At 43.2% G+C, this 22,590-nt stretch overlaps 1 protein-coding gene and 1 pseudogene across 1 annotated transcript in view; one reads left to right on the top strand and one right to left on the bottom strand.

The window, feature by feature from the left end:
• Positions 1 to 8,095: 8,095 nt before the first annotated feature.
• LOC123641961 lies at positions 8,096 to 9,610 on the bottom strand (annotated as a pseudogene).
• The window catches only part of FEZ1 (fasciculation and elongation protein zeta 1), a 41,586-nt gene continuing 27,573 nt past the window's right edge, over positions 8,578 to 22,590 (top strand). The window contains exons 1-3 of the mRNA XM_045555743.1: positions 8,578 to 8,755; positions 14,443 to 14,798; positions 21,546 to 21,645. Of these exons, the coding sequence (XP_045411699.1) occupies positions 14,488 to 14,798; positions 21,546 to 21,645 (411 nt within the window). The 5' untranslated portion in view covers positions 8,578 to 8,755; positions 14,443 to 14,487. The remainder of the gene's footprint in view (positions 8,756 to 14,442; positions 14,799 to 21,545; positions 21,646 to 22,590) is intronic.

Raw genomic sequence — 22,590 nt, 5'->3', positions numbered from 1 at the left:
CACTATTGACTAGGCTCTATTTCCTATTGAGAGAAGGAGACAACAATAGCCTACGCTATCCCTCATTCACCCAGGCCATGTGCTGATCTCTACTGATAAATCACTTGGTAGCTACAGAGAATTGAAGATTAATGACCTTTTTTTTTTGACCACTGTAGATCTAAAAGCTTGCCACAATGGGGGCCTCAATTTCTTTTTCCTATTAAAATTTGTGGTTCTCCTTTCTTAAAATATCCAATTCCCTTCCTGGATGGAAAAAAAATTGTCATCCCATTTGTACTTTTACTCTATTTGTCAACTAGATCATGTATTTTGTGTTTTCATCAGGTGACAGAGGTGACTATTCTGGAATTTATAATTATTCTTGAGGTTGATTTATTGTCCATTTTTATACTACTGTCTATTCTTTTTTCTTTTCTTTTTTTCCGGAAAGAGAATCGCAATGTCTACTCTTTTTTAAAGTAATTTGGTCTTGCTCTTGGTGCATGTGATCTGTGGTGGGGAATAATTACTTGCTGATAACAATCATAGCTCACAGCATCCTCAACCTAGGTGGCTATGAATAGATTTTGAATCTTGGGGAATATTCTATTTCCCTTGTGGAAACAAATCTGGGGGTTTAATCAACCCTAGAGATTAAGGATGGAGGTGAATATAGGCTCGGATTAAATGCTGGAGTTTGAGAACTACCAGTGATGGAAAAATCAAGTAATGTTAAAATGTTAGGAGGTATGAACTCATTTTTATTTTTGGCACTGTGATTGACATAAGTTTTCAATAAAGACTCAGCAGCTCATTTCCAGAATGTCATTGAAAACTGACTTCTTCAAGAAGGACCCTTCTAAGGAAGATCAAACAGGATAAGCACAGTATATAATCACACTATCATTGAATTTCTTATCTTAAAAAGTCATTTCTAGCTGGGAATGGTGGTTCACACTTGTAATCCCAGTGACTTGGGAGGCTGAGGCACAAGGATTACTTGAGCCCAGGAGTTAAAGGTTGTAGTGAGCCATGCCACTGCACTCCAGCCTGGGTAACAGAACAAGATCCTGTCTCAAAAAAAACACAAAAACCAAAAAGCATTTCTATCTTTGAAAGCCATTTTAAAAAGGAGGAAGGGGCAATCCTGTGAGGTCAAGTTTCTCATGACTACAGGTGTGTTAAGTAGAAGGAAACTGAGTGTAATATATAGTCTAGAAGGAATATTGATTTCTGTATCAGGTGGGTAGTTAGGCTAGATGTGCTTTAAATACTCTATTACTCTAGCATTCTTTGATTCTATTATCAATTAAATCAAGATTCCTTGAAATCAGCCCCTAGAGTGGTATTGGTGGGATTACAGGAGTACTTATTTATTCTGCATCCCCAACAAAAAGCAGTTTGTACCTATGACCCAGCCTCAGTTTTTCTTAACAAACAATAGCTTGTTTTATTATTAGGCATTAACTAGATACTAGGCACTCAGTTAAGAGCTTTAACAGAATTACCCCAGAAGGAGAAAATATTAGAGAGGTTAAGTAAGAAACATAGCTAATAACCTGTGGAATCAAGGTTTAAACCTGGTTATTCAGACCCCGAGATCCCTAATCTCCATTTGCATATTCTGGTTCATTCATTTTATAAACATTTATTGAGTGTCCACTATCTTTTATTTCTATGCCTAAGTCATTGTATCAAATAGGCTTTTCTGTGGATGATTTTTTTCTTCCTTTTTTTCATGTGTACACTTTCCCTTAGTGTGCATTCTCTCTTAACCAGGGGGATGGTATTTAAGCTTATTAGAATGGAGGCACTGAGGCTTGTTATTATAATTTGCTTTTTTTTTTTTTTTGAGGTTTCAACTCTTAAGAAATTGTCTACCTACCTGTCTTGTGGAAAAGATATACTTCCTTTTTTCCAAGCTTATTTCTTAACCATGCTAAATTCAATTCCATTCTACCCTATTCCTGGGGACCTTGCTTTATCAGTTATTTTTTCATCATTTTGTATTCACTGACCTCCCCTACACCAGCTTATAAAGACTTGAGCACACAAAACTGTTTTTGCGGGCCTCCCTCCACACCATGCCTTTTCACATACCCATGCTTTGGGCCTGCTAGTCCCCTCTGTAGGAAATGTAGCCACACCCTAACAGCATGCTCACCATCCCTTAAAAACCTAAATCTAAGGCAGTGGTTCTCAACTAGGGTGATTTTTTGATTTCCACTGCCCCCTTTGGGGGCGGGGCATTTGATGAGATCTAGAGACAGTTTGGGTTGATACAACCGCAGGGATGCTACTAGCATCTAATGGCCAGGGTGCTGCTAAACATCTTACGATGCACAGGACAGCCTCCAACAGCAAAGGATCGTCTAGCCCAAAATATCAACAGTGCTAAATTGAGAAATCCCGCAAGAAGGCAACCTCCTGGGCAAAACTCCTGCTGTCTTCCCCACCATCACATAATGACCATATAGCTTTCTTTAAAACACTTTATATCTCCTTTAAAGCACATATCACTTCACCCACAGTGTCATTTGTTTTGAAACATTTTAAAGCTCTAGAAACTCTTACTATGTATAAAAATAAAATTGGACTAACTTGCTTGAAGGAATGGGAAGGTGGAAATAGCTCTATCTATCAGCCCTAAGGAGGATCCTTGAAACTCCTAACAACACAGGCCCAGCATCTAGTGAGCATGTATGATGCTAGGTCATGTGCTAGTGCTTTACATGGATTAGCTTCTTCATTGCTGCATCCTTAATTTTGGCCCAGTGCTTTGCACACAGTAGGTATTACTATATGTTGAATATCAAATTACTCCATTTACTTCTTCTGGGTTCTGGATTGTCTCTTGGGCTGCCTTAATGATGACACCAAGTCATTAAATTTCAGGTCCACCCTATTCCAGTATGATCTCATCTTAACTAATTACATCTGCAAAGACCCTATTTCCAAATAAAGTCCCATTCTTAAGTTTGGGCTGGATATGAATTTTGGAGGAACACTATCCAACCTGCTACAGTTACCCTCTGGTCTCTCAAAATTCATGTCCATTCCTTGTGCAAAATATATTCATCTCATCCCAATATCCCCAAGTCTTAACCCATTCCAGCATTAACTCTAAATCTAAATCTCATCTAAATATTAACTCAAAAAGTTCCAACTCTCATCATCTTAATCAGGTATGGGTGACACTGTAGGTATGATATGTTCTGGGGCAAAATTCCTCTCCCTCTATGGACTTGTGAAATGAGAAAACAAATTATCTGTTTCCAAAATACAGTGGTACGACAGACATAGGGTAGACATTTCCTTTTTTTCTCCAGACAGAGTCTCACTCTGTCACATGTGGTAGAGTGCAGTGGCATCGTAGCTCGCTGCAACTTCGAAATCCTGGGCTCAAGCGATCCTCCTGCCTCAGTCTCCTGAGTAGCTGGGACTACAGGCGCATGCCACAATGCCTGGCTATTTTTTCTATTTTTTGTAGAGATGAGGTCTTGCTCTTATTTAGGCTGGTCTTGAACTCTTGAGCTCAAGCAATCCTCCCACCTTGGCCTCCCAGAGTGCTAGGATTATAGGTGTGAGCCACAGCGCCAAGCCAACATCCCTCTTTCAAGAGGGAAAACATGGAAGGAAAAAAGGGGCCACTGGTCTAAAGCAAGCTTGAACACACACCATCAGGGCAAGTTTCATTAGGTTTTAAGGCCTGAGAATAATACTGTGTAGCTTGATGCTCCATCCTCTGCACCCAGGGCAGTGGGCGTCATCCTCAGAGTCATTCTTTTTCTTGAAGGATAACACATCTGCAGCCATGTACCTATACCAGCCTATTTTCTGCCTGTGGAATTTCAGAAGTCTAAGAGTTGTCCTTCATTTCATCCCATCTCTGTCCTTTTCAGTGCAAGCTGACAGTGTTTCTGTTGGTATAAAATTCTCAGAAACCTTGTTGGTCTCCTGTGCAACTCACTACTTAGGAGTGTAGGAGGCCCACATCATCATTCCTCATCACAGTTTATTATAAGCAGAAAAGAAGAACCAGGCTGAATCTTCCACACTCTACCTGGAAATCTCCTTGTCAAGTTTTACTTGCCATCCAACAGCAGAACACAGTTCAGCCAAGTTCTCTGCACTTTACAACAAGGACTGTCTTTTGTTCAGTTTCTAACAACATATTACTCATTTCCATCTGAAACCTTCCCAGAAGCATCTTTAACATTCATATTTCTAGCAACATTCTGTTATGATGATGTATGTATTCTCTATAATGATAGAAGATATCGCTACAGTCTCCTCACTTTTTTCTGAGCCCTCACCAGAATTGCCTTTAATTTCCATATTTCTAACAAAAGTCTTTTCAGGGTAATCCAGGCTTTTTCTGTCACGTGCCTGAAAATTCTTCCAGCTTCTATCCATTACTCAATTCCAAAGCCACGTTCACATTTTTAAGTATTTGTTACAGCAGCACCCCACTTTCCAGCACCAAAGTTTGTATTAGTTTCCTTGATCTGCCATAACGAATGACCTTAAAACAGAAATTTAGGCCAGGCGTGGTGGCTCATGCCTGTAATCCTAGCACTCTGGGAGGCCGAGGCGGGAGGATGGCTAAAGGTTAGGAGTTCGAGACCAGCCTGAGCAAGAGTGAGACCCCGTCTCTACTAAAAATAGAAAGAAATTATATGGACAACTAAAAATATACATAGAAAAAAAAAATCAGTCAGGCATGGTTGGCGCATGCCTGTAGTCCCAACTACTCGGGAGGCTGAGGCAGAGGATTGCTTGAGCCCAGGAGTTTGAGGTTGCTGTGAGCTAGGCTGACGCCACAGCACTCTAGCCCGGGTGACAGAGTGAGACTCTGTCTCAAAAAAAAAAAGAAAAGAAAAAAGAAAATACTTAAAAAAAACCAAACAAACAGAAATTTATAGTGTCCTGGTTCTGGAGGCTAGAAGTCCAAAATTAAGATGTCTTCGGGGCCATGCTTCCTATTGAAGACTCTAGGGAGGAATCTTCTCTTGCCTCTTCCTAACTTTAGGTGGTTCCTGGCAATCCTTGCTGTCTTTTGGCTTGTACCTATCACTCCAATCTCTGCCTCCATGGTTACATGGGCTTCATCCCTGTGTGACCTCTCTTTTTCCTTTTCCTTCTTCCTCCTTCTTCTTCTCCTCCTCCTCTCCATTCCCTTCCTCTTCTTCCTTCTTTTTTGAGACAGGCTCTTGCTCTGTCACCCAGGCCAGAGTGCAGTGGCATGATCATAGCTCACTGCAGTCTCTAACTCATGGGCAGCCCAAGCGATCCTCCTGCCTCAGCCTCCCGAGTAGCTGGGACTACAGGCACATGCCACCATGCCTAGCTGATAGTTTTATTTTTTGTAGAGAAAGGGTCTTGCTATGTTGCCCAGGCTGTCTCTCCTCTTCTTATAAGGACACCAGTCATTGGAATTTGGACCTACTCTAATCTAGTATGACCTCATCTTAACTAATTTCATCTGTAAAGGTAACATTCTGAGGTTCTGAGTGAACATGAATTTTGGGGGAACAATATTCAACCCACTAAAAATCCTTAGCAGCAGAGTTTGGAAGGCATGCCTTCATGTTTACCTCCCCTGCTTGTAGCCCAGGTCATAGTATGTAGTCAAACAATGTTTGCTGGAATTTGTACACCAATGTATACAGCAGCATTTTTCACAATAGCCAAAACGTGAAAACAATTCAAATGTCCATTGACAGGTGAAAGATAAACAAAATGTAGTATTTACATATAACGGAATATTATTCAACCTTAAAAAGGAAGGAAATTCTGACACCATTACAACATGGATAAACCTTGAAAACATTATGTTAAGTGAAATAAGTCTGATACCAAAGAGCAAATACTGTATGATACCGCTCATATGACGTACCTAGAGTAGTCAAATTCATAGTGACACCAAGGAGAAGAGTGGTTACCAGAGGCTGGGAGGAGGGAGTACTGGGGAGCTAAGTGTTTAATGGGTACAGAATTTCTGTTTGAGATGATGAAAAAGTTCTGTAGGTGAATAGTGGTGATGGTTGCACAACAATGTGAATATATTTAATGCCACTGAATCGTACACTTAAAAATGGTTAAAATGGACTGAGCTTGGTGACTCACACCTGTAATCCTAGCACCCTGGGAGACCAAGGTGGGAGGATTGCTTGAGGTCAGGAGTTCAAGACCAGCCTGAGCAAGAGCAAGACTCTATCTCTTTTTACCAAAATTAGAAAAATTAGCTGGGTGTGCTGGTGTGCACCTGTAGTCCCAGTTACTCAGGAGGCCAAGGCAGGAGGATCACGTGAGCCCAAGAGTTTGAAGTTGCAGTGAGCTATGATTACGCCAAGGTACTCTAGCCAGGGTGACAGAGTGAGACTCTGCCTAAAACAAAACAAAACAAAGAAGTTAAAATGTTAAATTTTATGTTTCATATATTTAACTACAATAAAATAAATGTTTGCTGGGAGAATAAATGAGCTCATGTTCAGGGCATTCTCATCCCAGGTGCCTAGATTTCTCAGCTTCCAGTTCTTTCTTATCTTCACAAGAATAATAACAACAGAATCCACTTACTGATTACTTACTATATGCCAAGCACTGTGCTAAGCATTTGCATGCATTTTTATTTAATCTGTGTAACAATAACCTTATGTTAGATATTGGAATGTCCATTTTACAGATGAGAAAACTGAGATTCAGAGAGCATAACTTGCACAAGGTCACCAGCTAATAAGTGGAACACTGGGGTTTGAACTCATGTTTCCTCACAGACCAAACTCTTTACCACTATGCAGTACTTCTTCATAAGTACTCAGTACAGCCTCTTGAGCATATGTGTGTCATGCTCTGACGATCTGTACAAAAGGTGGCCTCTGATTAGCCAAGACTTATATAGTGCCTTCGTACATGCCTGGAAGTACTTTACTCATACTCACGTCTTTAATCCCATGACAGGCCTCCGGGTGGGCACCATTATTATCCTCATTTTGCAGATGAGGAAATGAGCCACAGAAAGGTTAACTCGCCCAAGGTCACAGAACTAGGTATGATCCCAGGAAAGGAGACTTTGGGATCTTTTAACCACTTATTCTTTGTCCTTTCTTTTCTTTTCTTTTCTTTCTTTCTTTCTTTCTTTCTTTCTTTCTTTCTTTCCTTCCTTCCTTCCTTCCTTCCTTCCTTCCTTCCTTCCTTCCTTCCTTCCTTCCTTCCTTCCTTTCTTTCTTTCTTTCTTTCTTTTTTCTTCCTTCCTTTCTTTCTTTCTTTTTTTTTTTTTTGAGACAGAGTCTCACCGTGTTGCCCAGACTAGAGTGCCGTGGCATCAACCTAGCTCACAGCAACCTCAAACTCCTGGGCTCAAGTGATCCTTCTGCCTCAGCCTCCCGAGTAGCTGTGACTACAGGCATGTGCCACCATCTCCGGCTAATTTTTTCTGTATATTTTTAGTTGTCCAGCTAATTTCCTTCTATTTTTAGTAGAGACGGGGTCTCGCTCTTGCTCAGGCTGGTCTCGAACTCCTGACCTCAAACGATCCACCCGCCTAGGCTTCCCAGAGTGCTAGGATTACAGGCGTGAGCCACGGCACCCGGCCTCTTTGTCCTTTCTAACAGGAAGAAATCCTCTGCTTAATGGCACCACAAGGGCAAAGTGACTAACCCTTCGTCTTGTCTCATCAGGACATTATTCCCCTGCTTCCATCCTTCCCATGACTGAAATGTCTGTGGAACCAGTGCATACATGAGCAAAGGAGGGGCTCCCTGTCCCTTTTAGCTGAAGTCTCAGTTTGGCCCAGTGGTACTTTGCCATCAGACAAAAGTACTTGAGGTTCTTTGTCCAAGTGGACATGCTTTTCCTGGCACCTTCCTTTGATAATTTCAGTTCTTGCACTCTTACCTTAGTTGTCTGTGTTCATGAATTATTGGACTTCTTCATACTGACAGCGTCTATAAGCACAGGCTTTTGCACAGTAGACAAGATAAATGAATGAGAAATAAATTTTCACAAGGCCCCAAAGGCCTTCCTTATTTCAGTCTCTTGATTTTTCCTCTTGAATTTTCCTGTATTATCTCAAGTCCTCCTGGGGGGAAAACCTTTCCACTCGAATTGCTCAGCCTGGATCCAGCTCCCATCCTGCATCTTAGGGCGACAAAAGCGTTTCTGCTGGCCTCCTCACCTTTGGCGTGAAGTCTGAACCCGATTGTGGTGGGAGACATCTGTCTCTCGGTTTGCCCTCCTCAGTCTCCAGTGGAGTGACAGGGAGAGTCCAGAAAGTCCAAGAGGTTCTTTGAGCGTGTCTGCGGCCATCCGCCTGCATTTTATCCAGAGCCTACAGTCTCAGGCCCTGTGAGGTGTCCATATTGGTAGTTATGGCACGTAGTCATCTTGGAGCGTCTGAATATTCATGAGGGAAGCAGAAAGGCCAATGTTAAAGAGGGGAGAAACAGTAATTCATAAATATTAATAAAGCAGGCCCACGTGCTCCGAGGAAGGCTGTGAATGTCAGCGAGAGGATGACGTCCAGGCCCTGCGCGTGCCAGCCGGGCGGGTGCTCGAGTGCGGGCGCGCCCCTGGGAGCCCGGGCACGAGCGCCGGGGAGGGGGCGGGGTGGAGGAGGGGAGCGGAGCCGGCGCCGGCGGAGCTGCTGGGGGAGCGCTGGCTGGCTGCTCGCCTCTGCCTCTGCGCCGCGCTCCGGCCCTCGCCGCGGCCCGTGGATGGGGGTGTGCGGCTGAGCCCCGGGATCCTCCTCCCTCCGCCAGGACCCGCACAGGTGCCGTCGCGGGGGGCGACCTTAGTGCAGACTCGGCCCGCTGCCGCTGGTGGGGGCCGGATGGGGGTGGTGCAGGAGGCCCTGGGACTCGGGATTCCCAGGCTGGACGGTCTGGGGGCGCCGCTGCCCCCCGCCCCCACCCCGTCCGGTCCAGAGATTGGAAAGGAGGAGCCCAGAGGCCATCGCCCTCCTGCCCAGCCGTTTGGGGAGCGCAGCTTGCGCGCAGCGCCGGGCCGGGCAGATGTGGTTGACAGGCACTTGAAGCACCGTCCCAGAGCTTCGGCTCCCCAGCCAGGCCTGGCGTGCGCGCGTGTGGACGTGTGTGAGAAGGGAGGCGGCGCGGCGTGGGGACTGGGGGAGGCAGTGTGTCGGTACCTCATCCCAGCACCGTTATCTGGTCCGAGCACCTTAAAGGTCCCAGGATCATCTTTGTCCCCAAGAACCTTCCCCTATCCCTTCCGGTGCCGCTCCCCGGGGTGCGAAGCCTTTCCCCAGACCGCGCATTCCTGCAGTGTCAGAACCGCTGGCAGCGGCGGCCGCAGGCGCTGGGGAGCGATTGTCTCACTACAGAACAGGTCGGAGAAAGGACGGCTGTGCTGTGTGGTTGTGGCGGGGGGCGCGCTGCCGTCCTGTGGGCCCAGGGCTCTGGGGCTCGGCAGCGCGCGGTTTGGCAGAGCCTGAGGGGGTGTTATCACAGCCCGCTCCGCTTCCCTCCAGCCTATCCCTTCCCTCCCGCCTGCTCCACACCCCGACCCCCTCCCACTCCCGTGTCTGCGCCTCGTTTGGCCAAAAGGGCAGCGGAGTCCGTGTGCGGCCTGCGCGGGGCGAGCGCAGCTCCCTTGGAGCGCCAGCCATTGTGCTGCCCGGAGGAGCCTTTCTTTACCCCAGCGGACGGGGAGGGTGGGGAAGGGGGATCTGAGCTGGAGGTGAATGGAGGAGCAGCAGGAGGAGGGGAGGGGGGAAGCGGAACCGCGGAGGGGTTGCTGATCCACATACAATGAAATACTCTTTCTATCACAATGTGCAGTTGGCACAAACATGTACACTGGCTGGGTTTGCCGAGGAGCAGTGGAAATCTGAAGGTGGATCAGTGGCGGGCAGGTTTGGGGGATGGCTATGGTGGTGGTGGGGGCACAGAATCAATAGATCTGTGGAGCAAGTAATGGAAGAAGGCGGAAGGAATGGGGCTTGTGTGGAGGTGCAGAGGCCCAGCAGGGGAGGCATGGTGAAATCTCTGCTGCCGCTCCACTCGACTCGGCTCAGCAGGGGCTGATAATTTGTACCGCAGCCTCAAGCTGCAGCTAGTGCATCATTATGTTGCAGGGAGAGGCTTATGCGTTTCCTATTGGGTCTCTGTTAAGCTCTATGTGTGTCTTTTCTTTTCCAAATCACACCATCTATTGGGAGCCAAGATAAATGGAACAGATTATAGGACAAAATCAAACTATAGTCCTGCAGTCGGTTCTATGGTAAAGAGAAGAAGGAAAGACAGCCCTCCCATACATTCTTCTTTCTGTCATTTTTCATGGTACTAATTTATTTATGCTGCTCTTGGAAGTCTAAAGAGGATAAGCTATCACTTGTATTAACCCTAGCTTTTAAGGGGAGGCAGGCTCTGAGATGAACTGAGAATGAGGATAGGTGCAAGCTTGCTTTCAGACATTTTAGTTGGGGGATGTAGGCACGGTGCCAAGAAAGGAGGGCAAAAGAAAGTGGGCTAAAGGAAGGAAGACAGGGGTGCCATCTCGAGAGGTGCTGCCAGCCCTAACCCCGGGAGTCCTCCTGGAGGCTATGGCAGGGCCAGTCAGAACCGTGACTCTCATCTCCTCTGCCACAGCCTGGGGTCTTTCCACAAATGCTGGGTTCAGCTTGGGTGTTGAGTGACTTCTTCAGCTTCCCAACACAGCCTTTCACTTTTAGCTTTATCTCCAGATGGTCATTCATGCAGCGCTTCTTGGCTCCTGAGTAGTGAGTTGACAAAAAGCAATCAGGCTACATTATGGATTGTTTCAAATGACCATGTGTCCAAGCACTAGAGCTGTGATATTCGTTTCTTCTTTTATAATCTTCTGGATGAATCCATTTTCTCTAGAGTCTGCTTGGGCTGAGGAGAGGTGCTTTTCAGCATACTTTTCCTGTTGCTGACACTCAAAACTCGATCTTAGTCATAGATTCTGGTTAGATTGGCCTCTTGCTGCTGATTAATGGTATAAGGACTGTGCTGTTTCAAATCAGCAACTCCACTGGTGTCACCTTGTCCTAGCTCCCCTGTCACTCCTAGAGAAGAGTACAAATTTAAAGGAAGTGTAGATATCTGCAACACGAGCTGGTTAGCTTTCATATCTCTATGAAATGGGACCAGTGATCCAAGAAACTTTGAGCAAATGAATTAGAAAAAAACCTTAGTAAAAAGATGCTAACATTCTTTCAGCGATAGTTCTCTCATTTGATAAGCATTTTGAAACATCACACATTGAATATCATCGCAGGGATAAGTTTTCTTTTACATGAAACACTCTCACACCACACTTGTACATAAGTTATCCTGATTTTCCTAGAATTATTGACATTTGTTGGACATTTTCTGTAGTCCACACATTGCGCTTAGCACTTCAAAGATGATCTCATTTAGTCTACAAAATAACTTTCAAGGTAAGCACTATTTTAAACCCCATTTTATAGATGAGGAAACTGAGGCACAAGAAGGCTGATAATTTGCCCAAAGTCTCACAGCTAGGAGTGGTGGGACCAGGACAGGAACCTGGAGGCCAGGCTCTTAGCCATCACTGAATACTGTCTTAATCAACACAAATACCTCAGCTGTAAAACCTTTACTTTCTAATGTATTCTGTGGTCTTTTCTAATCTCACCTTTTTGTTGCTGAGGGATTCTTTTATTTTTTTAATTTCAGCATATTATGGGGATACAAATGTTTAGGTTATGTATATTGCCCTTGTCCCCCCGCCCCCAGAGCTTCAAGCATGTCCATCCCCTATACGGTGCACATCACACTCATTATGTAGGTATATACCCATCCTCTCCCCTACTCCCATCTGCCTGATGCCCGATAAATGTAATTCCTATATGTGCACTTAGGTGTTGATCAGTGAAACCAATTTGATGGTGAGTACATGTGGTGCTTATTTTTCCATTCTTGGGATACTTCACTTAGTAGAATGGGTTCCAGCTCTATCCAGGAAAATACAAGAGGTGCTATATCACCATTGTTTCTTATAGCTGAATAGTACTCCATGGTATATATATATATATATACCACATTTTATTAATCCACTCATATATTGATGGGCACGTGGTTTGTTTCCACATCCTTGCAACTGTGAATTGTGCTGCTATAAACATTCGAGTGCAGATGTCTTTTTTATAGAATGTCTTTTTTATAGAATGTCTTTTGTTCTTTTGGGTAGATGCCCAGTAATGGGATTGCCAGATCAAATGGTAGATCTATTTGTATCTCTTTAAGGTATCTCCATATTGCTTTCTACAGAGGTTGCACTAGTTTGCAGTCCCACCATGTTGCTGAGGGATTCTTAATCTTTTTTGTGCTATGAACCCCTTTGGTGGTGTGGAGAAACCCATTGGATCCTTCTGCAAATAATGTTTTTAAATGCATAAAATATAATGCTTAGGCTTACAAAGGAAACCAATTTCACTGAAATATGTTATAGTTCAAAGAGCCTAGAGGAGTCATGGACCGAGAATGAAGAACCCCTGACTGTTGATGAGTTGTATATTGCTTTGGAGCTTTGTTATCCAATGTAGTAGCCACTGGCCACACATGGCTGGTGGGCACTTGCAATGTGGCTCGTCCAAAGACAGATATACTATAAATGTAAAATATACACTGAATTTTGAAGGACTTAGTATAAAAAAATGTAAAATGTCTCGCTAATATTTTTATGGATTATCTTTTGAAATAATCCAGTATCTTTGGATATATTGGATTAAATAATTATGTTATTAAAATATACTATTATAATTAAAGATTAAGTTATTAAAACTAACTTCCAAAGGTGTTAACTCTGTACCAACAGCTTCATTATCACCAATGAGGAAATCAGGAACCACGATGCTTGTCACTCAGCCAGCCAGGGGCAGGTCTGTTGGTTCTTGAGCCTGTATTCTTTCCAAGATATGGTATTGCTTTTGTATGTTTTTGTATTCCAAGGTCCTACCATTTGGCCTCTGCAAACTATAAATGCTCCAAATATGTTTTGATGCCAGGGTATCTGACTTAATCCTAGAAAATCCTGGTAGGAACTGGCAGGGTCCTCACCTGGCATGCCCTTTGCCCTGCTTATGTAGAGTTTTAGTTTTGTAGGTAGAGGTGGAAAATGGGCACTCCTAGCGCAAAACTGATGGTGTTTGCTGTTTGGTTCTCCTTAGGTCGTGGTTCCAATTTAAGTATCTAACTAGATGGGTAATCATACAGACAGGAGGGAAATGTTTGGTTGCGTTTGTGTGTCACAGGAAAGGAAGCTGAGTATGTAGGGAAGTGTATGATAGACCTCGATACTTGTGGGTGCCTGAAATTGGAAATGGGGATCTGTATGTGGGTAACAGAAGATCGTTTTTCAGTGAGCACACATTGATTGACTGCCTAGCTGCAGGGCAGCCAGTGTGTGGTTGGAGTCAGGGATGATATTCAGAGGATGTCTGTACCCTTGAGGAATTTAAATTAAAATTGGAAAGGGGCCGGATTGTACACACAGATGGATAAATATAGCCCAAGGCAGCACATGAAGAGGGCTGGATGAGGGGTAGGTGTCCTGGAGTTGTTGGGAACTGAAGAGAGAGGCCTGAGTGTGCGTGGTTATGGAGTCTGGCTTTGGAGCACATGGGTAGTTGGGTCTATTTCTTACAGGATAATAGATCATTTAGTCTATTACTCTGCTCCTAGGCATATGCTCTGTGTCTGGGAAAAACTCAGGTGCTTGTTGAAAAGTCTTTATTAGTGTTCTAGTAGTCTCTATTGTTTATTGATGAGGGTCCCTGAACCCTTATCCAAAACCCTTGGGGCCAGGCATGTTTCAGAATTTAGATTATTTCAAAATTTGGAAGGCAGTAATAGAGTACACATTCTGAATTTCATCTAGTGGGATCTAGGGGAGCAATCTTTATGATTTAAAAAATTAATATTTATGCAGCAAAACACAAAAAATGGAATAAATTAAAGAGTAGGCAGGTTTATATTCATGTTGGTCAGGTTTACTTGCCAAATGAGTTTTGGTCATGTCACATTGTGCCACCAAACAAGTCATGAAAAATTTCCGGTTTTCAGAGCATGTAGTTAAGGATATCTCTCTGTGGTAATAGTAACAATAATAATAACAACAGAGAATATTCAACAATATTGGCATTTATTATCTGCCAGGCACTGTTTTAAGCACTTTTCTTGTTTATTCCTTTAATCTTATAACACTCCTTTGAGATGGGTCCAGTTATATCTTTCTTGAGAAGAATAAAAGGAAGCACAGAGAAACTAATAAGTCACCTAAGGTCACAGCTGAGGGCAGAAGAGGAGGCAAACCTAGGCAGTCTGGTCCAGGAGCACATACCTAACCACTATGCTTTGTTTTTTGGAGCAGGGAATTGGAAACAGGTGTGTCTCCAAACTCAAATAGAGTTAGACCAGTCCAAACTCACATGACCCTGTTTATTTCTTCCAGATAAACGAATCCTGAAAGTTGCTGTTGTGCTACTGCTGTGCAAGAATGGAGGCCCCACTGGTGAGCTTGGATGAAGAGTTTGAGGACCTTCGGCCCTGCTGCTCGGAGGACCCAGAGGAGAAGCCACGGTGTTTCTATGGCTCATCCCCCCACCACCTAGAGGACCCCTCCCTCTCTGAGCTTGAGAATTTTTCTTCTGAAATAATCAGCTTCAAGTCCATGGAGGACCTCGTGAATGAATTTGATGAGAAGCTCAATGTCTGCTTTCGGAACTACAACGCCAAGACGGAGAACCTAGCTCCCGTGAAGAACCAGCTACAGATCCAAGAGGAGGAGGAGACCCTTCAAGATGAGGAGTAAGAAGTCTTAATTGCCCTCTCCTGCTTCAGTCAAGAACCCTGTAGTCTGGGGCTCCTTGACATAGTGTTAGTTTCTGTCTCTAGGATTATGGCACGTTGCTTACATTTTTATGTTGTCAGTGAGGCAGTGCTCTGGTAATTGCTGACATTGTTCTATATATGTCCCTTTACAGTCACCTGCAGAGAGCTCTCTTAAATTGAAACCTTAGAGGAATGAAGGATTTTAGATTTTCCTAGACACAAAATAGAATTTCAGGAGCATGGTAAATTTTGGAGTCTGTCTGTCTTCAGCTTTCTTTATGTCAGTGAAAATCCACCCAGATATTATAAATAAGAACCAGAAAGAAATTAATTAACCGTGATGGAGGAATCTATGTCATTGGACAAATTTGCTTCAAGAAACACCAGAATTATGAAAATCTCAGAATTGTTTACAACCCCTCAGGCCTGGAAAATTATCTATAAATGTTAAAATATGTTCAAATAAGAAAGCCCCTAAACTGAACTGAGGGAACTACCTTGGACACAAAAAGGCGAAAACTAGGTGATGTGGCTTTTGAGTATGCAAATTCCTTATGTCACTTACTAGCTACTTTCTAGGATCTTAGTGAAGAAGAAGGATCTGAGAAAAGAACTATTGGAGGAGGGACTAGAAAGTGAAGAAGTGAGCAATGTTACATTAATTAAAGAAGGATGGTTTGGGCAGTTAGTAAAAACACAGTAGTCCCCCCGCCGCCACTCATCCGTGGGGGATACATTCCAAGACCCCCAGTGGATGCCTGAAACTACTGATAGTACTGATGTGTTTTCCTATACGTACATACATATGATAAAGTGTAATTTATAAATTAGGCACAATAAGAGACTAACAACAGTAACTTATAATAAAATAGAGCAACTATGACAATATACTGTAATAAACGTTATGTGAACGTGTTCTCTCTCTTTCTCTCTCTCTTTCAAAATATCTTATTGTACTGTATCTCGGGTACCTGAAACCTTGGAAAGCAAAACCACAGATAAGGGAGGACTGCTGTGTGCATGAATTCCCTGTAGAGATAAAATACGCATCACTTGTTCTTTAAGAATCACATAAGAAATGTCAAATAGTTGGTCATGGCAGTTTGCATCAACTGTCCTTTTGGTTTCCCTTTTTATGAACTTAGGTGGAAGAGTTGCCCATAAATAACGGGGTAAGAAGCATGACCTAGAGGATTTGAACCTGACTGTATCTCCGAGAGAGTTGCTTATTTGATGATCACTAAGACTGTACCTCTGTGAATACAAGGGTTATTCTTATTCATTCTTATATCCCCACTGTCTAATACAGTGCTTGGTGTGCAATACGTGACCAAATAATATTTTTGAATGAAATACTGAATATTGAATGGACTGGATGAGCAATAATAGCTAGCCTTGTAGGTACATGAAATGTATTTCTAGGCCCACGCCATTTCCTTCTTTTCTTTTTAATTAACGCTTGCCTTGAAGGCACGATCATAGAGAACATTTCACTCTGGTGACCAGTACTATAAATGTGGGCTGTGTGTTTCAATTCAATTTTAAGTTTTAAACTGATTTCTTTTTGGATTCTGAGCCTGCTATAATTTGCTCAACTGCTACAAGTCAAAAAAGAATGGCTCTGGGGCTTTATTATACGGAGTATTTTTTCATTCCAGTGCACTAGGCAATGAACTAGAAACACAAAGACTATGAATTCTAATTTTCATACTCTCACTAACTCGCTGTGTGACCTTGGGCAAGTCACTTAACTCTAGTTGACTGCGTGGGTCCTCATCTATGAAACCTTCAGAGCTCAATCTTGATGAAGCGGGGCTGAGGACTTGCAGAGATCCTAATTTCTTACATCACCCAGGATGTGCTCTGAAAATGACATTTTAAGATGCATCCCATTCCTTTTGCTTCCAGCAAATCATTTCCCCCTTATCTAAGCCCCTCCTCTGCCTCATTAAGGATGAAGGTTCAATGAACAGGTTCTTATTCTCTTCTAACACTCAATGTTAATTACGCCCCATGGGATTATCGGTCTTCTCAGCCCTATTTTTCTAACTTGATCACCTCATTGACTGCCTCAGCTAACCAAAGGTTGAATAGTTCCTTAGAGATAGGTATGATTTGGGGACAGTGTAGAGGGAGGAAGCTGGGAAGAGAGAAATTAACACTGGACTTTCTAGGCATTCAATGTATCTAAAGCCTCTTTACAACTTAAAATAAAAAGCAGAATTATATTTCATACTTTGTTTTGTAAACACTATCAGATATTTCAACTATGAGATTATGACTAAAGGAAAAGGATGACTTAATATCTAACCTGGTTGTGATTATCTTGAGCGTAGCTCTAGTGTTGTTGTAATAAACTTGCTCAGGTTTATATTTAGAGGGATGTTTGATCCACAATGAATTAAAAGTGTTTTGTGGGGGTTAGAGCCAATTAATAGAAGATTAAAACAAAAGCAGGTTAAACTAACCTCCCTAAAGATAGCACAAATAGTAAAAGGAATGCAATGATTCTCTTAGAAATTGTTGATTTCTTTAGTTCTCATTTGGAACTACTTGGCCAATAGGGAATTGGCTAAGATTTGTGAACTTATGTCTGATTTGTCAGGGCATGCAAGTTCTAGGCATTAAAGGAGAATCAGATTTGAATATATATTTTCTGGTTTTGAATTCAGAAAATATCCCAGAACCTCTTTGTGTATGTGTAATCACCCTTTTCCTTTGTCATAAAAGATCAGACCTGGAGGTCAGAGCCTCTTAGGGGCGACTACAAAAGGGGGCAACCCTGATCTCACCTCCTGCCTCCTTTGGGATCCCTGTCAGCTCTCTTACAAGTACCCTTAAGACAGAGGGGCCAAACATGGGAGAATAATGGCTGTTTCTAGTTCTTCAGATAGAATTATTGGGTTAAAGGTGGTGTTAAAAATGAAGTGCACACAATAAATAAACTGCCTGTCATAAGACATACTTTAAGTTGAAGACAAGTAAATACTGGATAGTCAGCTAGTGAAAGCTGCCCAAGAACTTTGGTGTTTAGGAAATTTAATCCTATTCTTAGAGGTTCAGTCTCCCCTTATAGAAGGCAGAGATAGTATTGATTCTATTTAAACATGTGAAGGAATCTAAAAAGTTGTACAAAGGCACTAATGTGCTGCTAATAATTCCACCTTCCTAAACGTTAATGGCAAAAGTGTACCCATGTTAATACACATCTGAGTGTGGATATTGGCATGACTGGACACCAACAAAACACTGGACAAGGAAAGTAGCCGGCCTAGGGGGCATCCAGGGAAATGTTATTGAGTTGAAATTCTAACAAGCCCTTCAAGCTGCCTGCAGTATTGTCAGATATAGGTACATGGGGGTGGGTGTATGTGAGAGAGAGAGCGCACGTGTGTGTTTATTTATCAGGACTCACAGAGCCCTGATGGCTGCGTTGCCAGTTCCAGGCTCTGCAGCTCTTTGTACACTTGTCTCAGCACCACCCACTCTGATGGGTTTGCTCGTACTCAGCCAGCATCCTTTTCCAAATCCCCAGCCCTTGGTGCTGAAAGATAGTTTAGTCAATTCTACAGGCACCTAAGCCCTAACTTTAAAATATGCACGTGAGCCCGGCTAGCTCAGTCGGTAGGGCATGAGACTCTTAAAATATGCACGTGAAAATGCCTTTTCGGTTATTATAGGGACAGAGACAGCAAATCAAATCTCAGGTGTCACGGCCGCATAATGAGAGGAACTGAGGCACCTGTGGAATCTTAGTTCTTTGATAAATGGCAGAGTTGATAGCTTTCAAAGTCTCCTTTCCCCAGGATGAGAGTAAATAGCAGGATGCTTCTCAGAGAATTGAAATTTTACAGTCCCCTTCAAGGTACTTTAAAAAGGGAACATATCCACTCCCGAGAACCCTGCTTATGATGGGGTGGACAGCCTCTCTGGGGAGAAAAGCCCTTCCCACTCTCTTCCTCACAGAAAGCCTTGTGTCACCCTCATACCCCACCCCGCCCCTTTTGTTCCTGTGGCCGCCTGGGTGCCAGTGCTCTGCCTTTGCTTCCATTTCCCCTTCTTGGGCTGGAGATCTAGACAGAAGGCAGCCACGTGCCCCTGTTGCCTTGGCCAGTTCTCCTTTTGTAGATGGATAAAAGCACAATGTCCAGGTAATGTAGGTGTGTGGATTTTTCACGCAGAGCCAGTTTCTAAACTGCTGTGCTGGGTTGTGATTTGGACCTTGGTATATTGTTCTGATGCCCATGACAGTGCCGATCACACAATTCATAAAGAGTTGGAATAGTTAAGTGGTTAGGAATATGGGCTCTGTAGCTGTACTGCCTGCGTTCAAATCCTACCTCCACCATTACTGGCTGTGTGAGCTTAGACAAGTTCATTAACTTCACTGTGTTTCAGTTTTTTCTCATTAGTATCTGCCTTATGGCGTTTTTGACAGGAATGAATAACTTAATCCACATAAGAGCTTAGAATAAATAGTACCTGGCTCATAGTAAGTGTTGACTGCTATTGTTATTGTTAAATGGGCCCCGAATAAGTATGGAAAGGATATGCAGATGATTATAAAGAGATGAAAGCCACTTTATCTTAGAGGTTATTTCTGCACTTCAAAGGCAAAAAGTATGTCAGGAAGGGAGAAGAAAAGCTGGACAAAATGTGAAAGGGAATGAGGATGGTTTGAAATCCCGAGGAGATAAAGGTTTAGGGAATTGTTGTTAAAAATCTAGAATTAGATAAAATCCAGAGCGTGTCAGTGAAGGCTCAGATGAGAAAAGCGGGTGCTCTCTAAATGATCTGAGAGAGCCCCTGGTTGTCACTTTAGGGATATGAACAGTCTCAAGGTCATTGGAAAATGTGTGTCCATTAAAGTTCTCAGCTTCCCTCCAGCCTAGCAGAGGTACAAAAGGCTCCTGCCTATTTTAGACTTTGCTGAATTTCATTTCTCCAGGCACTTCCTGTAGGGACACATCTGAAGGTCAGTTCCCGAATGCATGTTGCTCATTCTTGCAGCAGAGAATGTAGCAGTGATGTAAAGAGGGGTCCTACAGTGACCTTTCCAGTAGGTGTGGTGCCTGGGAGTTTTGTCTTGGAGGCAGCAAATCCTGTTTGCGTCGTGGCTCTAGAATGCTAATGGGACCTGGATTTAGAATTAGCCTGGATTAATGCAGCTTTAATAGTACCTGATGGAGATTAGGATATCACCCACGGTTTAAGAAGCAGGTTCTGAAATCCTGCTGAGTAGATGTCTAATGAGCACTTGATGACTTCTCTCAAAGTGCATTCTTGCAATGGTAGGAAAATAATGAACAAGCCGGTGCCCCAAGCACTGCCACTAAATTGTGTTTTCTTGGGTTCCTTTTATTTTTTTCATCACCAGTTGTGTGCATTGTGCACTAGGAAAATCTCTTTGTTTATATATCCATATGTCATATATCATTCCTGATTTTGTTTACATTAACAGCACTCCTTTCATTGTTTTCTGATTTCAAGTGTCTGTGCTCTGAGATATATACACATATATATAAAATATTTGCACTTATCTTTTCAGCATCTTACAATGTAGTTTGTTATGTTTTGAATTTGGTCCATATATATACTTATTTGCTTATTTTTAAATCTTGGTCTCACAGGCATCACTCACGTTTGACATGCATAGGCACCTGCAGGAGACTGCATAGAGCTCTCATTAATCACTATCTAATATCAACTCAAGTGCCACTGGCATCTATGCATGGATTTATTTTAGGAGCTGATGTACTGATTTACATTAATCTCTTGCTGTTGACTCATTTATGTATTTTCCTAATGTGGGAGTATTTGTGACTTTAGAATTTTCCCAACCCCTTCCCTCCTCCCTTTTTTTTCCAAAGAAATCCTTCTGAATTAAATGAGTTAAGGAACAAGAATTGTAGAAAGCCTTTCTTATAATGTACATATCAGAATTTTGAAACATGATAAAGGTAGCCTCATTTTCCTCCACTAAAAACTAATTGTGTAGACAGAGACAGAGGTGTATTTATTGGTTCCTTTCATATACAGTATTCACCTTAGAGTGTCCCTGATGGTGAAATGGCATGTTTAGACTCTGCCTTGCTAGAGGGCAGGGTCTTGTAACCCGTGGGCTAGTGAGAGCATTTGGGTGGTGAGTAAGCATTCACAGCATTGGCGTTATCCCTTACCTATGTTAGATGTCAAGGAGTTAATTCCTGACCATTTAGATTGCAGGCCTCTGAAACTGAAATGGGTATAAACTAGATGATGATCCTGATTTTAATGAGCTTCAGCCAGAAAATTGAGCCTGGTCTCTCTGTCTCTCTCCTTTTCTCTGTTTGTCTCTCTGTGCATTGGAAAAGAGGCACAGGCTCCTCTTAAGGTCAGAGACTTAAACTCTTTGGGTGAGGGGCAGATTTATTTCCAAGGCCAGGGGAGGTTTGATTGCAGATGCTGCCTTTTGTATCTCAGTGGTGAGAAATTCTTCTTCCCTCAAGTAAATACCTTTCACACTAAAGCCCAGCCTGGCCAGGCTCCGTGTGCTTGGCCCTTTGTCCCCTGGATGCGCCTCTAATTCAGTTTTTAAGCTGCATCGCCCCTGCATGCTGGAAGGCAGATGATCTCAGCCTGGCACACACAGAAGCCTCTCTCCTCTCCTGGCCCAGCTCTTCCTTCCTCCAGGCGGGGCCGGGGCACAGATGTGTGCTAATGAGAGCTTCTCTTTGTTTACAGGGTGTGGGATGCTCTGACAGACAATTACATCCCTTCACTCTCAGAAGACTGGAGGGACCCAAACATCGAGGCTCTGAATGGCAACAGCTCTGACACTGAGGTACCTCTCTGGGGCCCCCTGTTTAGTAGGGCTTGAGAAGATGTGGAATCCAGTTAGAAAAACATTCAGTAACTCAACAGTCTTCCATATTATGTAATGAATGACATTCAGTAGTGGCTCAAAATCACTGCTGAGAAGGTGGTTGTGGAGGAGGGTGAAAAATAAGGTAAGGGGACATCCAGCATGTCTGAGGTGATTGGAATGGTTATCTGTAAAAGTGTAAATGCAGATAACTTCTCTTTCAATGTGTGTGTGACAACATGCAAAATAAGGTGATCTGAAATAAGAGGAGAAGGGTAACTATCCTAGAAAATCACATCTGATGTGAACAATTCTGGCTCACCAAAAGCAGTGCTGAGAACAACTGGGGACAGATCTTGCCCCTGGTGATGGCCAGAGGTGGGGCCCAGATATTAATGAGGTGGCCATGCAATGGGGAAGAATTGTTTATGAAACTCAACCAAGGGGACATTTATGTGTCTGGACCAGAGTCACACTCCATGGTTACTGAAGCCAAGGAAGAAAGGAGTCTAAGGGCTTCTGAAAAATAAAGAGGGTATTTATTTTGAGTTGATTTCCATAGGCTCCAAGTTGCCTCTCCTGGCTGCATGTATACATAGAATGATTTCTTAGTCAGTTTAGGCTGCTATACCTTAGTAATTTAGTTACTTAGACTGAGTAATTTATAAACAAAAACAGAAACTTATTTCTCCCGGTTCTGGAGGCAGGGAAGTCCAAGATCACGGCCTCAGCTCTGCGTCTGGTGCGGACCCCCTTTCTGGTTCATAGAGGGCACTTTCTCACTGTGTCCTCATGTGGCGAGCTCCCTCGGGCCTCTTTTATAAGGACATTTATGAGGGTTCCACCCCTGTGATCTAGTCACCTCCGTAAGGCCCCACCTCCTAATGCTGTCACTTTGAGCATTAGGATTTCCACATATGAATT

This window comes from Lemur catta, chromosome 7 (assembly GCF_020740605.2).
Source record: "Lemur catta isolate mLemCat1 chromosome 7, mLemCat1.pri, whole genome shotgun sequence".
Classification (NCBI taxonomy): domain Eukaryota; kingdom Metazoa; phylum Chordata; class Mammalia; order Primates; family Lemuridae; genus Lemur; species Lemur catta.
The sequence above is the reverse complement of the archived record's forward strand: the minus strand, read 5'-3'. Positions and strand labels throughout refer to the sequence as shown.